This window comes from Mastigoproctus giganteus, chromosome 1 (assembly GCF_048544385.1).
Source record: "Mastigoproctus giganteus isolate SK-2022 chromosome 1, ASM4854438v1, whole genome shotgun sequence".
Lineage (NCBI taxonomy): Eukaryota > Metazoa > Arthropoda > Arachnida > Uropygi > Thelyphonidae > Mastigoproctus > Mastigoproctus giganteus.
This window is the reverse complement of record NC_143575.1, coordinates 50630826-50646853: the sequence shown is the minus strand read 5'-3', so window position 1 is coordinate 50646853 and position 16028 is coordinate 50630826. Positions and strand designations below refer to the sequence as shown.

Below are 16028 nucleotides of genomic sequence, written 5' to 3'. Positions count from 1 at the left end.
CGCTGATTTAACATAAAATGAAATCTAAAAAAATGTGAATTTTAAGGCTCCATGAACATTTTCCGCCATAAAAAAACATGGACGTGGCTAAAATTATCTTTCCAGGTCAAAACAGCGCTCAGTGGGTGGGGGGAGAGGGGTGACAAAATCGCGAATGTGGTTGTTTCTCGCTAATCCTTGTTCGGTATGTGTTATGCGCTTTCCATGGAAGGTTTCGTCGTTTGTTTTTAATTTATATGCTTTTAAAATTGAATAATTTATCAATTTATAAATTGATATGCTTTAAAAATTGAATAAATTTATCAATTTATAAATTGATATGCTTACAAAATTGATAAATCTACCATTTTGCAGTGTAAAACAGACTTTTTGAGTGTGTTAACGGAAGAAAGTGACCTTTATTTGGACAAGTTCTTTCTAACCCGTACAAAAATATGGCTACGAATAACAAGGGAAATGTGAATGTGAAATTATCAAAGAAGGTGATGACATTGGCGAATAAAATTGAGTTATTAGACAAAATTTCTAATGGTGAAAGTGTCTCCTCAGTGGCAAAACATTATAAAATTAGTGAGTCAACGGTACGATCAATCAAGAAATCGGAAGAAAAAATCTGCCATAGTGTCCGTGAAAACGCACTAATTGCTTCAAAAATTTGCTCTGTAACTCGTGATGTTAAATTAGAAAAAATGGAAAAGATTTAAATCTGTGGATAGAAGACCGAACTCAAAATAAAATTCCATTAAGTTCACTCATTATTCGTGAAACGGCAAAACTCCTTTATCAACACTAGCGAAACTGGTGATAGCACTGGCAGGATAAGTTTTTTAGCTAGCAAAGGCGCTAGTTTGAAGCATTTGTTTGAAATTTCTAATAAATATTACATTTAATATTAAACTGTTTCTTATTTTCATTTCGATGCCATATGCTTGTATTTCACTATGTACTGTCTATGTACATAGTCATATTATGAAGGTACATATAATACATACATAGACAAAATTTTAGACTAGTTTTTCTTATATATTTCATACTGTGGAACGGAACCCCTTTATTACTATGGGAGCCATAACTCAGTATTCGCGGCATTTCTCAGGAACGTAACCCCCGCGAATAGCGGGGGTTTACTGTACTTGTTTGTTGGCCTGTTATCCTATTTGTTTCCCAGTTGTTATCCCAATTGATTAAATAATGGTTTCATTATTTAATTAATCAAAATGCTTTGTATAGTCAATGAGATGTTACTTCATCTAAATTTAAAAGAACTCCATTAGTTATTCAAATTACATATCTATATATGAATGTGCTTTTTTTTTTTCTTCTTAGGTATATGAAGAATCTCTAAGTAAACCATATAAAGTTCAACTAGACAATTACATAAAAGCTTTTTCTGAATACCTACCAGAATTAATTGCTCCTATGTCCAGTTTACAGTTCCTTAAAAATTCAACAAAAATACTAAAACAGGTAAATAAGTTATATTTTTAAATTTGTTTTTGATTAAAACATTGAAAGTGATTTTATGTCAGAGTAGTTCTTAAATATTCTGCTATGACAGAATCCTCTTTCTTTTAAGTAAATTTTTTGTGTAACATCTAAATTAAATAATTAAATTTCACATGTTTTAGAACCTTAGATTCTGCTGTGTTTGTCTATCAGGATATTCTATAAGTAATATTATTTTTTCCCTTCATTTTAAAAATAAAAACAAAACTACAGGCAGTTCTCACTTTATGAGTTCCCTGGTTTATGAGGTTTTTTTTTTTTTTTCAAGTATCAATAAAATCGAAAATATGAACATTAATTGCAAAAAATTAATGTTAAACCTTCATAAATACTGCATTTCAAACTACGCATGTAGCTATACAATAGTGTACCCTGCTTTACGATATTAATTCGTTACCATCGTATCACGAAAATATCGTAATGTGAACCCAATAACACATTGTTTTTTGGTAATTCATTCCACGACCTGGGAAGTTTAAATTTTCACTATATAACTTCCTAAAAGGTTGTTTTTATAGAAATTGTATTAGTTACCAATTCAAATCATTAACCGCACTATCGTTATCATATGTTATAAGAACCAGTTTTGAACGGCTTTGTGATATTTTTCTAAAGCACATTTCTGGAAGTCACGACCATTAAACAGTAAAAACAATTTTCACTTTTCCGGTTTATTGGGGTTTTCTGTTACTGCAAGCAATTATAAATGGGTAGTAAACTCGATGTTATTGCATTTGTGAAAATACCGAAAGCTGGAATTGTGTGGGTTTTTACATTATTGTAGTGAAATGTGTTTGCCCTTTACTGAAATTTTCAATCATATAAAAAACATAAATAAATTTTCAGAATCTTCTCTTCATTCCTTTTTTTTTTTTTAAGCTTTGTAAACTTGTTACTTCGTGCAAATCGTGTCAGTTGCAATTTGTGCGTTCCATTAAAAAATGCTTATTCATGCTATTTTTTTTTTTTTTTTTTTTTTTTTTGGTAGTTGTTGGCGCATAGGCTTCTGTGGCCATAATGCACCTCCCAAGGTTTTTGCAGTACATTGATCCAAGCCCTAGGCGGGAATCGAACCCGCGACCTTTGGGTTGCCAGGCAGGCACTTTACCCACACGGCTAGCCCGGTCGGCATTCATGCTATTGAAATTTATAAAGAAACAAGAAGATTATCTTGGAAATAAATGCCTCTTGAAGCATTTCTGAAGAAGACGACTCCTTGTGCAACAAACCGAGTGCCGAGCCAATAATGAGTGATCAACGAGTGGGCATTTTAGCATTACCATTAGTAGAGGCATATGATGCAAGAAAGCAAGCTTATGCAGCATCAGCCAAAAAAAAAAAAAAAAAAAAAAAAAAACGCGCCCTTCCACTTCACCCCTCCGTTCGTTCGAAATACCTGTCCAGCTGAGCCTTAAATTTATTTAGACTATCAACTTCCACAACAAGGGATGGAAGTCTGTTCCACCCACCAACTACCCGCTGGCTAAAGGCAAATTTCCGCACATCTATCCTACCTCTGTCTTTCCTCAATTTGAATTTATGGACACTCAGGTGATTATTCTGAGCAAGAGGCAGTATTCCATCAACATTGAGCATGCTCAAACCATTCAAGGCTTTGTACACCTCTATCAGATCACCTCGCCAGTGCCTAGTCTCCAGACACTGTAATTTGCAAAACTTAAGCCTTTCTTCGTAAGAGCAACCCTTCGTTCCGTTCACTAACCTTGTTGCCCTTCTCTATACTCGTTCCAGCAGCTCTACATCCATCTTGAAATGAGGCCTCCAGACCTGTATACAGTACTCAAGGTGCGGCCTGACCATTCCCTTATACAAGGGAATAATCACCTCCCTATCCCTGCTAGAAAAATTCCTGTATATCATTGATAAGACACCATGAGCTACTCTTGCAGCCTGTATGCACTGCTCAGAGAACTTCATATCTGCCTGCACAATTATCCCCAGCTTCTTTTCATTCTCTACCAATGTCAGTGTAGTACCACAGAGTTGATACATTGCTCTGGGGTTGCTGTTTCCCATATGTAGTACTTTACATTTGTCAATGTTAAACTTCATTTGCCACCTCTCAGCCGATCTGCTCAACCTTTCCAGATCCTGTTGCAGCAGCATAGTGTCAGTAGCGTCCTTAACAACCCTGCCAACCTTTGTATCGTCTGCAAACTTGGACATTAAGCTTGATATACCATCATCAATATTATTTATAAATACAGAAAACAACAATGGACCCAACACTGAACCCTGAGGGACTCCACTAATAACATTAGTCCACGATGAGCAGTGTCTATTAATTGCCACTCTCTGTCTTCTGCCACTCAACCATCCCTTTATCCATAGCCACCAATGCCACACTGCTCCAATTTGTGCAGCAGTCTTCCATGTACAACAGTATCAAAAGCCTTTCTAAGATCCAAATATATAATATCAAAGTTATTCCCTGCATCCAATTCTTTTGTGACTACATCATAGTATCCAATCAAATTGGTCAGGCAAGACCTTCCCTTAACAAAACCATGCTGTGTCTGAGCTATAACTGAATTCTTGTCAAGATGATCCTGCAGTGCTTCTTTAATCAGTGCTTCCATTAATTTTCCTGGAACAGAAGTTAAACTCACAGGTCTATAATTACTTGTGTCAGCCTTTGATCCTCCTTTGTGAATTGGGGTTACATTTGCACATCTCCAGTCTGTGGGTACCTCCCCTGAGTCCAAGGAAGCTCTCATAATTATGGCTAACGGATTGCTTACTTCCTTTGCTGCCTCCTTTAATATAACTGGATAGATCCCATGCACCCCAGGTGCCTTTCTTGTATTTATCTTCAACAATTTCTCCTCCACCTTACTCTCAATTATTACAAGATCATCTACCTTACTGTCAGTGCTTACTTCATCTATGGCATTCCCCTTCCTGAATATCTCCTCATGTGTGAATGTAGATGCAAAATATCGATTTAGTTTATTAGCTACCCGAGCAGGATCATGAACAGTTGAACCATCGATATCAAGTGGACCAATCTGATTCATCCCCTTCCTTCTAGAGTTTACATAAGTAAAGAACTCTTTGCTGTTTTTCTTTGCATCCCTTGCCAAAGATTTCTAGTAATCTGCCTTCGCCTGCCTAACCTCCTTTGTAACTTGGTTACAGATCAACTTATATCTATCATAGGCTTCTGTGTCACGTGTTAATTTATATGTATCCCATGCATTTTTCTTCTATTCAGTTGCAAATTTTCATTGATTATGTGACAAATGGTTGACTGGGATGTTCCCACACGTGACACTATAGCTCTTTGGGTTTTTGGATTTTCACCGACATCGAGCGACTGCACTTTTCGTACTACCTCCCTCGGAGCAGCTTCGCGGAATTTTCCTTTGCCATTCAAACCTTATGGATACCAAACTTCGGTACACCAAAATTTTTCGACTTGCACCTATCAATAATTTTTGCATAACTGTACTCTTCTTCGGAAAGTGCAGTTATGTAACCTTTCAACCATGGATCCAATTTTAGAGCCATGTTGACATTAAAGCAACTTCTACAACTGATACACCTGTTCATAAGTTTGGGACTGCACCTGTGGGAAAAAAAAATTACATTGCTGCCATATGTCACAAGCAGGATTAATGTTAAAATCGTTATCTAAAGGTTGAATCAACCCTCCGTATATTTAATAGTGTTGTATAGTACGGACTTTTTTGTGTTGTATGGATGGTGAGAGTAAAAATGTAAATATTTCCCTGTATGTGTTTTCTTTCTGAATATCTTAGTCCTGAACCTATTGTCTTTTTTGTATATTGTTAAATTTAAGAAATTAATTCTATTGTCTTTCTCTAGTTCAAGAGTGTATTTCAGTCTGTTATGTACCGAGTTGAATTTTATTAAAATAGTATTCAATATCAATTTATAACCTTTTAATAAAATTCAACTCAGTAAAAAGTCCATACTATACAACCAAATATACAACACTGTTAAATATAGTCAAAATATGGTTCTTCAAAAACAGCGAATACACGAGCAGACTACCATTACAATAGTTTCAGAACCACTCAGTCAAATACTGAGCTCACACAACACGTACAGGCTCATAATCATAATCTGTTAGTTGATGCCGGAATTATCTTATTTTAAATAAAAGTCTAATTATAAAATACTTCAATACGAAACGCTAGCAATAGAATGGTTCTGTCATAACAGTTCACTCAAAATATTAAATACAAAATTACCAGTTAGTCTCTCCAATATGGAGTCTTGCGCATATCAAATTCCCACGTGTCTAAGCAATGCATCATGGGGACTTAGAACTCCTTTTCAAACTCCATCTTTGCTTACAACTTCAGCCAACTGACGATGAATACTCTGAAAGTCTATCATTTGGACTTTTGGCCTCTTACGTTACAACTTTTAAGATTTTAGTTTCTTTGTTTACATAGTGATTTTATAGATGACAATCGGGAGAACGGGCAGTACGCTTCTTCTTCCTCTGGGCTTAATCTTAAATTACTAATGTAGCTCAATTTTTCTATTTTTAATTAATTATATTTTAATATCTTTACCTTTCCTCTAACTTGAATGTGATAATATACGGATAGTTTGAGGTGAGTACCAATAAATTAAGCCATTGCTATATTATTGATTTGAGAATTAATACAGTACTTTAAGACTTACTATAAAGTTTTTTCATCATACATTGCTGGCAGTAGACTTTGCGTATGAGTGTTTTGTTGGGCTAGAAAAATTCGTAAATGAAGCACTCGCAATCTTTTGCTCCACAGGTAATGTTGCTATGACATCACTATACACGCTAAAAAATCCAGTCCCATCTTCAGGTTTTACATATATATAAGTTTTAAGGTTATCACTACCTTTCTTCTATGTATGTATGTATGTATGTATTGTCATAATAAAAATAGTTTATGGGCTAAGTGAGAAAGGAGTGAAGAATGTTCTTCACTCCTTGTAATAACTCTGGACTCATCTTAAGTTTGATTCCCACATATTTGAAATATTGATGGTGTATGTTATTTTCTTCTGTATAAAATTCTACTGACACTTTTTAAAAAGTATAAATTTATTTTAATGAATTTAAGTAGCGTGCATGTGCACATACACCATTATACATAGAATATTCAAAAGCTGTATTCAGTATCTTCCAAAACTTTACTTAGCTTCATAACCAGATTAAACTTCTTTCCAATTATTTTTGAGCATACAAAACTGATAGCAGTCAGGCTAAAATGTGGTTTCTCTCTTATTCAAGGATTTTTATTTCAGCAAGAAATATTTAGATCCTAAAGAAACAGCAATAAGCTTTTTTTTTTTTTTTTTTTTTCAGGGATGAAAAATGGCTATTTTTCCAGTTCTGGCATCACTAGCCAACTATCTGAATATTGCTCGAAAACAAATCAAATATCAGCCTTCTGAGAATATAGGAAATTTATTTATTCTTATTGTTTTAAACTGTTTCTCTCCAATAACTTGTGAATGCCATGGCATTTTATTTCCATATTTATAGTTATCATGTGCTTTTGCTCCAATACTGCTTTGACATTTTTGTCTACACGTGAGCTGAAAAATCTAGTTCCATTTACGTGATCTGTATATGCAAATTTTCTCTTTTAGGTTATCACTACCTCTCATGTATGCATACAAGTATTCTCATATCCAAAATAGTTTTTGAGCTAATATTTCCAATAATATATTGCTTAATTTTCCAATTAAGCAATATATTATATTATCAACAATCATGTTGATAATATAATATATTGCTTAGTAACTATTAAGTTATTCAGCTTAGTAATGTCTGAAAATATACATTACTCACATTATATCCTCATGTCACTAATATGTTACTCTTACTTTATGTAATAATTATTTACTCCTCTTGGCAGAATGTTTTCCCCTTTGTCAATGCAGTTGACTGGAATGCTTTGAAAATTTCATTTTAGTGCTTACTTTCCACAATTTTTGATATTCCTTTATGCATGCCAAGACCCACCAAAAGGAATTGAAATATTGTGATAAGACACCATACTATATTAAATGAGGATTGGCACTTGGACCCCAAATATAATCAAAATAATTACAATTTTTTTGGATCGTTCATTTTGTATATTGTAAAGTAGTAGCACTGAATCTATGGTAGTACACATACCATTGGTGGTTCTTACATAATAGCATTTATCATATTTCAAAAAAAAAATCTTGGTGGTAGAGGGAGATTATATTTTTTGATAATTGTTCCCAAATTAAAAAGGCTTTATCCATTGTCCTAAAGTCTGTGAGAGTGTAGTAGGTTTATCACTTGTCATTTATTTGTAGAGGTTTGAATTCAAATCCTCTCAAAAAGTGGAAGAATTTTTTTAAAGGTGTCTTTAATTGAGGCTGTAATTTTTCAGCCTCAAGTGGAAGGAACAGAGTTTTCCTGAGGCTAGTTCCCCCTCCTCAGCCCACATAACATGCAAATTGATCTATGAATACAACACACAGTCTCTGTCTCTCTCACCCTTAGGGGAACATAAATACATGTATGAATTAGTACCATATTCACCTTTAAAATATTTCATAAATTTCATGCCCCTTTTCTTTCCAGAACAGGTGCAAATAAATATACTCTTTTATAAATTAAAAGTAAATAATAAAAAATTATGGAAATGAAAAAGTATAGAATACTATAAATTTAAGTAGCTGCAATAAAGCAATACCCAACAACACATTGTGTAACCTATAAAAGCAAAATAAATTAGAGAGAAAAAAAAGTGGAAAAAGAGCAAAGAAACAAATAAATAACAAAGATAGAAGAGGAGAAGGAAGATATGTGGTAGGAATATATGTCTAAAAAATTAAATTTAAAATATTAAATATAAGGCAAATAAAGCCAAAATTATAAGCCAAAAAATAATAAATTTAGACTGCCACCCACTTGATAACACAGAAGCCAAAAAATGTGAAATATCACAAAAGTGATACAAAAAACACAAAGAACTCACATGGGGTCCATGGTAGTTGGTTTCTGATGTCCAGGAACTTGCACATGAGAGGGCTAAAAGTTAAGCTAGTGGAAAGCATGCGGAGTCAACCTAATTTTCTTTAAAAAAAAAAATTGAAGTCTTTGTCATATCATCATTGCAATTCATTGTCTTTTAATTCACATGCCCTGTTGTGATAATATTCAATACAGTTGGATAGTCTGATATAGTTAGACTAGTAATTTAATTAAGTAAATTGCAATTACATATAAAATCATATAATTTCAGTTAAGACAAGTTTTATTCAATTATAAAAATTCTTATTTAATTTCAGGCCTTATTACAAAACCCTTTGGTAAATGAAAGTGTATTCAAAGTAATCATTGATAGTGAACAAGAAAATCCAGAATTTGAGCAGGTAAGAAACAGAATTTTGTGACTTGTATTTCATTTATGAAATAAGATGAAGAATCATTAACATTACAAACATGATGCAAGAAAGTAGATTTTTCCTGCATATGCAAAAAAGGAAAAACAAAACTAATTCATTCATTTTTTTTTTTTTCCTGTCAGCAAAAGTAGCCATCCAATTCTACCTTGAACATTACTAAATTTTTTTGTGTGTCAGCTACCTTGGCAGATAATTTAATTTGACTGATCTTCAGAATGCTGCCCAAAGATAACCTTCATGACATTCAACCTTCTGTTGCTCCCTAAGATTTTATATTTATATCCCTGATTCTCATCTCTCCTACCATTGGAAATATATATCCATTTATTTTAGCCAGTCAGGTCCCTCCAGTGTCATGTTGCCAGACTTTATATTCCACATCTAACCTATTTTGTAAGGACAGTGATTGGTGCTCTTTACCAATCTAGGCATCCACTTCTTTGAAACCTTTTTCAGAATTTCTCTTTTCTATGTGTAGTCTCCATACCTGTATAAAATAGTCCAGACATGGTCCTGTAGAAAATTGATACTTTAATTGTATTATTGTTAAAGTCATTCCCACATTTTATATATGGACTTTTATGTATTGTTGAATTTTTATCAGAAAGGTAAAGTCCAAGATATATGCTAGATACTTTATTTATCACGTAAAAATGCATATTGTTATAATTAACCTTGAATCGTTTGTGCAGGGTGAATTCAAACCAACAATATTTCAGCATTTAGTGCTTCATCTACTCCAGTCCACACAGCCGAAACTCATATTAGCTGTTATTGAAAATGCCCCTGAATTCTATGCTTAAAATTCTAGAAATGTCCATTAATTATTGTGTGATTAGAAAAAAATCATGATTAAATTAAACCTAATTATTTGCACATGTTGATTAACTTGTGTCTTAAATAGTTACTGATAGCAAGTTCGCTTTACTGCCACATGATTTCTTCCAGTCAGTAATGTTCTCTGCCTTCACAACATTGATGCAGTGTCTGGAATCAAACTGTTGATATGCACATTTCAGATTCATGCAGCAAGCTCTCCTGTTACTGGCAGGCTGGTGGCTAAAGAGTTGCTTTCAATGGGCACTGCTCTTTTTGGTCTTCTGTTATTAGTGGAGTGCTCCAGGATCAGTGCTGGCCCATTGTTGTTTTCTATATTTATTCATGATATTGATGAAGGCATGTTAGGCTTAATGGCTAAGTTTTCAGATGATACAAAGATTGGCAGGGTGGTTAATGATAATAATCAGAGTATGCTACTACGACAGGATATGTAAAAATTAGGAGATTGGGCAGAGAAATGACAATTAAAGTTGAACGTTGACAAATGCCAGGTACTGCATATAGATAGCAGCAATCCCAGAATAACATACCATACCACTTTGTGGTATCCCACTCAGGGTAGTGGAGAATGAAAAAGACCTGAGGTTAATTGCATAGTCAGGCATGAAGTTCCATGAGCAGTGCAGAAGGGACTGCTGGGACAGCTCATGGGATTTTGTGAATGATATACAGGAATTTTGCCAGCACAAGAAAGCCAACACGAGAACCATGGGAAACTTCAGGAAACTTTTACCGGTCAAAAGCATTTCCCAGTACCGCAGCTTCTCCCTGCATTCTCAGTAAACAGATGGTGCGTGTTATTGGTAGTGGCAATAGAAGTCAATAACGATGTATTGATTAGTTTTTTCTTATTGTTAAAAGCAGATTATAGGAGTTCATGAGTGGGTTGAAATTTACTTATGGGTACGCCCCCCAGTCTTAGGGTGTTTATCCTCCCTACCCGCTGATTTAACCCAATACGAAAACGACTTCTACAGACTGTGCGTGTTATCGGTAATTGCAGTAAAAGTCATCTTCCTATCGTAATAAAACAGCGGAAAGGGGGATAAACACCCTAAGACTGAGGCAGTCTGGAGGGTGTACCTATAAGTAAATTTCAGCTGCGAAGGCATTACACTCATGCACTCCAATAATCTGCTTTTAATAATGAGAAAAAACTAATCATTATTGATATTTCTTTTAGTGCCATTTCTGCAAAAAGACCTAGGAAACGTTACATCTTTGGCTTATGCTGATGACCTGGCCTTGATGCTTGCTGCAGGCAGCAGGATACAACTGGAAGCTTCTGGAAACAGAGTTCTCGAAACCCTACAGGAATGGGCAACTGAACACATCCTACAAATCTCTGCCGCTAAAACCTGCTCAGTCTTACTAAAGGGACATCTGCACCCAAACAGACCACCACAGATAAAGATTCAAAATATAAAACAGTTCGAATGGATACCCAGCTTAAATACCTGGGTCTCCTGCTGGATAATAACCTTACTTTTAAACAGCACCTCAAGTACCTGCAGAGGAAAATTAAAAACTATGCCTCACTGTTTGCCAGGATTACCAGGAAAGACTGGGGGCTCAAAAGGAGAACCCTCAGTGTATTCTACAAGACGGTCTTTCTACCCACTATTACATATGCCACTCCAGTCTGGTACAACAAAACCACAGTGGTCTCCAATCAACAGAAGCTAGAAACTATCCAGAGGACAATATTACTGACAACTTCTCGAGCCTGCTGCACAGTCAATATCCACGCCCTGCAGGCCCTAGCGGGGGCTCTCCCCCCTGGACATGGAGGTAGTGCGATCTGGCATCCTAACCAACCTGACCAGAGGAAAGGCTACCACCTTCCGAGACTTCCTCAAACACAGCAAACAACCACAAAATTGAAATCTGGTGTTTGACTGAATACTTACATGACCTCTGGAAGCAACGCTGGAATGACAGCACAAATGACGCCATTACCAAAAAATTCATTCCAGACATCAGAAAAACTCATCCAGAAATGCCGGTTTGGCTTTCCCCAGGCCTACTGTCCCCATACCTACTCACTGGGCATGGGGCCATCAGAGGAAAGTTAATAATAATGGGATTAACAGACAACCCCCTATGCTTCTGTGGGTTCCCAGAGACCTGAAAGCACCTAATGTATACTTGCCCAATCTACGAAGACCTAAGATGTGTATTAATTACCAAAATACACTTTAATCCAAAGGACCAAGAGCATTACCTCTTGGAATCCAGTGAGACCTATAATGCCTTTACTAACTTCGCACAGGAACTCTTACAGATGAAGGACCCTCCCACCGCCATAATCTTGGCTTATATTACCACTGTACATCAGAACTAAGGACAGAGCACAATCCCAACAGCGAATACCAATACAAAGGACTCTCCATATAAAAGGACCCTAACATGGGACCCCTGATCCCATGAACATCATATCGGGGTCACCTTCACTATCGACCCCCTTCTTCCTACTTCAACCCCCCAGTCTTCAGTCTCCTCTCCCATACTTTCTCTTACACAGCATTCGTCCCACACATCCAAACTTAAATTACAACAAAATTTTGCCCGACCTTTTAGGCTCCTAGAACTCTTCCTTTCAGCGTACAACCCCACGCAGCGCTCTTTAATGAAATCTTACTGAAATCCCAGAAAAGTAGGTGGCAGGACCTGCCAGAGTATCACTTACTAGTAACACGTGGTGGGGTATGGGCAACATTGGTTCCCAATAGGGGCCCAGCAACCAATAAGCCAGAGGAACAATGGGCACAACATCTTACACAACCCACACACTTTTAAATCTCTGGCTTGACAGTGTTCTGTTTCCAATACAATGTGCATACGCGGAGATGGGAGAAACCCCAGGTGCCGTTTGACCTGAATATTCCTTATACTGATAACATGCACCATCTGTTTACCGAGAATGCAAGGAAAAGCTGTGGTACCAGGAAATGCATTTGGCCGCTAAAAATATCCCGAAGTTTCCCATGGTTCTCGTGTTGACTTTCTTTACCTTTGTCAGGGTTTGTTATCCCATTGTACATAGCAATGTTTAGGCTACATCTTGAATACTGCATACTGGTGTGGAGGCCTCATTTTTGGAAGGATGTGGACTTGTTGGAATGGGTGCAAAGAAGAGCAGCGAGATTAGTGAGGGGGAACAAAAGAATACTCTTACCAGGAAAGGCTTTAGTTCTGAAAATTGCAGCTCCTGGAGATTAGGAACCTGAATGGAGATCTGATTGAGATGATGTTTTAAGACTTTGAATGGATTGAGTAAGATCAACGTTGATGGTACCCTGCCACTTGCAACCACACACAACGAGGGGGCATAAATTCAAATTGAGGAAGGATAGTTGCAGGATAGATGTTTGTAAATTTGTCTTCAGCCTGATTGTTGGATAGTTTGAATAAATTCAAGGACGAACCAATTCAAGGTTCAAAACCAATTCAAATAAATTCAAGGACTTCTAAAGTGTTAGAACGAATGGACACGTGACATGGGAAGTGTTATTGTCGTGGAGTATTATTTATTTATTTTTTTGTGTGTGTGTGTTTTGGGTGATGCTGTTATAAGCTTGCTTTCTTGCATTATTTGCCACTATTAATACTAATTGCAGAGTTCATTTGAAGTGCAAAGTTTTTAAATTTGCAATTGCTCACCAAGAGATTTAAAGGGAGTTTTAATTTTCAAAAATTAAATTAAAAATATGTTTTTAATAGAGAACATGGATTTTTCACAGTTGTATTTAGAAAAGATTAAATTGAGAATATAGGTGGCATCAAAAAAATAAATCATTTCGGAATTTTTTTTGTTGTTGAATTTTCAAATTTTTGTGCACCTAATTGCAGAGTTAATTCATTGTTGTTTTATTTGTCAGTATTACTCTTTTTCAATATAATTTTATTTAGCTAAAACATAATCTATATCTTAATTTTTACTTCTTGCCTGCAGTTGTTCTTGATACTGCAGATTGTACTCTTTCATTGAAAGTGCAATAAAAGACTCTTGTAACTGAGAGGAACTGCTTTGAGAGGAGGGGAAAATTGTATATGAATTATAAATAAATGGAAGCTAATGGAATTGAAGAATATGTTGAAATCTGATTTCATATGGAGTGTTTACAGAAAATATTTACAAGCATTGTTTTAAAGGATGAGTATAAAGTATCATTTAAATTCAGATAAACCATTAAATAATTCAAATCTTTATAAAGAAGAAAGTAAATCTTCAACTGCTCTTCGAATAGAGGATTCATGTTTTTACTAGAATTAGTTGCAATTTGAAATACTTCAAGTAATAAAATATTTTGCTTCAAATATCTCTCTTAAATGGAATATAAGTTCTTGTTGATTAATTCAAGAAAATACTGATGGAAATTTATATTTCTTTTGATCAGTTTGGTTCTAAAGTCAAATGAGTTGCTTCAAAGAAGAGGTGGCCATAAAAGAATTACTCATAACAATAACCCAACATATCAAATGTTATCTGAATATAATAATATGAAATGCTTTGTGAATGTAATGTTGAACCTTAGCTATATTCGATCTAGTGGTCAGCAGTGAAGTTTGGGAAATTAGAAGTCTTTTAGACCAGTGATTTCTGTGTTATCAGTTTTGTATTGCATATGTTTATGCTGAAATAGTACATTCTATTTTATTTTAAAAGACTTATTTGGTTACTGATAACATGACTTTTTTTTTTTTTTTGAAAAGTCATTTTTGAGAACACTAAGGTTCCTTGACCTGTATGGAATCAAGGGAAGCCCAGATTGGCATAATAAATGATAATATTGGGATATAATTTAACTTTTCTTTTAGTTTAAAGCAAAAAGAGGTTCAGTGTGTGGGGGGATGGACTTATGCAGTTTTCATTAGCATTAATAAGTTGCATGACTATAGGAAAGATTGATTTTTGAGAAAGACTTAAAAAGGAACCACTCTCAATCTGAGCATTACAGAAGAATAATGGCATTCTTCTTCCTACTTAAAAAGATCTGATACATCATTAATGAGATACTCCTAACCTTGCATTTACACCATATGGTACATTTTCATATTTGTTTGTATTAAAATCCCTAAATGCCTTTTTCATCCTGAACCACTTTTAATTCCCCGTCCCACCTTAGTCTATAATTTACTCTCAAGTTTGTTCATTCCCCAGGTAAAAGAAGTTTACATCTAGAAGTGTTAAAATTTAATTTTCCTCTTTTCAGACCATATTTTAAAAGTTTCAAATCATTTTGAAGCAGTACAGACTGGTTATGGTTATTGAAATCAAAATTTCAGCAGACATTCACAGCTTCACTTGTACACCCTTAATAGTGTTGCTAAGAAATATTATAAACAAAAGAATTCCATTCTTGTTGAAGTGGTTGCATTATTATGTCTTTTCATAATTAGACTCCAGGATGATTCCTTTAGGAATCATCCTGGAGTCTAATGATGATCTCATTAACAATACTAATAGTTTTATACACTCTCATGCCACCTTTTTTAGTTTAACTAGAGTGCTCTATCCACTAGATGAGCAGAAAACCCACTACACTATTATTATGGGGGACTTCAATGCTAAGGTTGGAAAAAGACAAAACAGCGCAGAAAGAGGAACTATAGGAAATTTTGGAATTGGTGAAAGAAATGAAAGAGGTGAAAGACTTGTGGAATTTGCAGAATCTCAAGGACTGTCAGTAATGAACACTTTTTTCAAGAAAAGGGTGAACAGAAAGTGGACATGGAAGAGTCCAAATGGATTAACAACTAATGAAATCGACTTCATCCTCACTAACAGAAGATATATTGTGAATGATGTTACCGTCCTGAATAAGGTAAATGTTGGAAGTGATCACAGAATGGTAAGATGTACACTTGATATAGATGTAGGAAAAGAAAGGAAAAAAACTGACTTGAGTAAATAATACAAAGGTCTTTGAGATAACAGAAGAGGAGAAAAAGCAGTATATATTGGAACTTAAGAACAAGTTTGAGCTTCTGCAGACTACTCAGGACCAAGATATCAACGAGGAATATTACAACTTTCTGAAAGTGATAAAGACCAAGAAACCTATAGGGAAAAAGAAATCCAAAGAAGAAAAAATTTGTCAAGAAACACTTGTCATGATGAACCAAAGACAACAAATGAAGAGCAAGAAAAACACTGACAGGGAGAAAATTGAGTATACTGAGTTATGCAAAGCCATTAGAAAGAGACTCAGAGAAGACATAAGAAGATTTAACACAAGAAAAGTAGA

General features: G+C 35.1%; 1 protein-coding gene across 2 annotated transcripts in view; it reads left to right on the top strand.

Annotated features, from left to right (window-relative positions):
• Positions 1-16028, top strand: part of LOC150090787 (uncharacterized) — a 124420-nt gene that overhangs the window by 89746 nt on the left and 18646 nt on the right. For both annotated transcript variants that reach the window (XM_090372729.1, XM_090372718.1), the window contains exons 3-4: positions 1327-1467; positions 8821-8904. In XM_090372729.1, coding sequence (XP_090228855.1) covers positions 1327-1467; positions 8821-8904 — 225 coding nt within the window. The remainder of the gene's footprint in view (positions 1-1326; positions 1468-8820; positions 8905-16028) is intronic.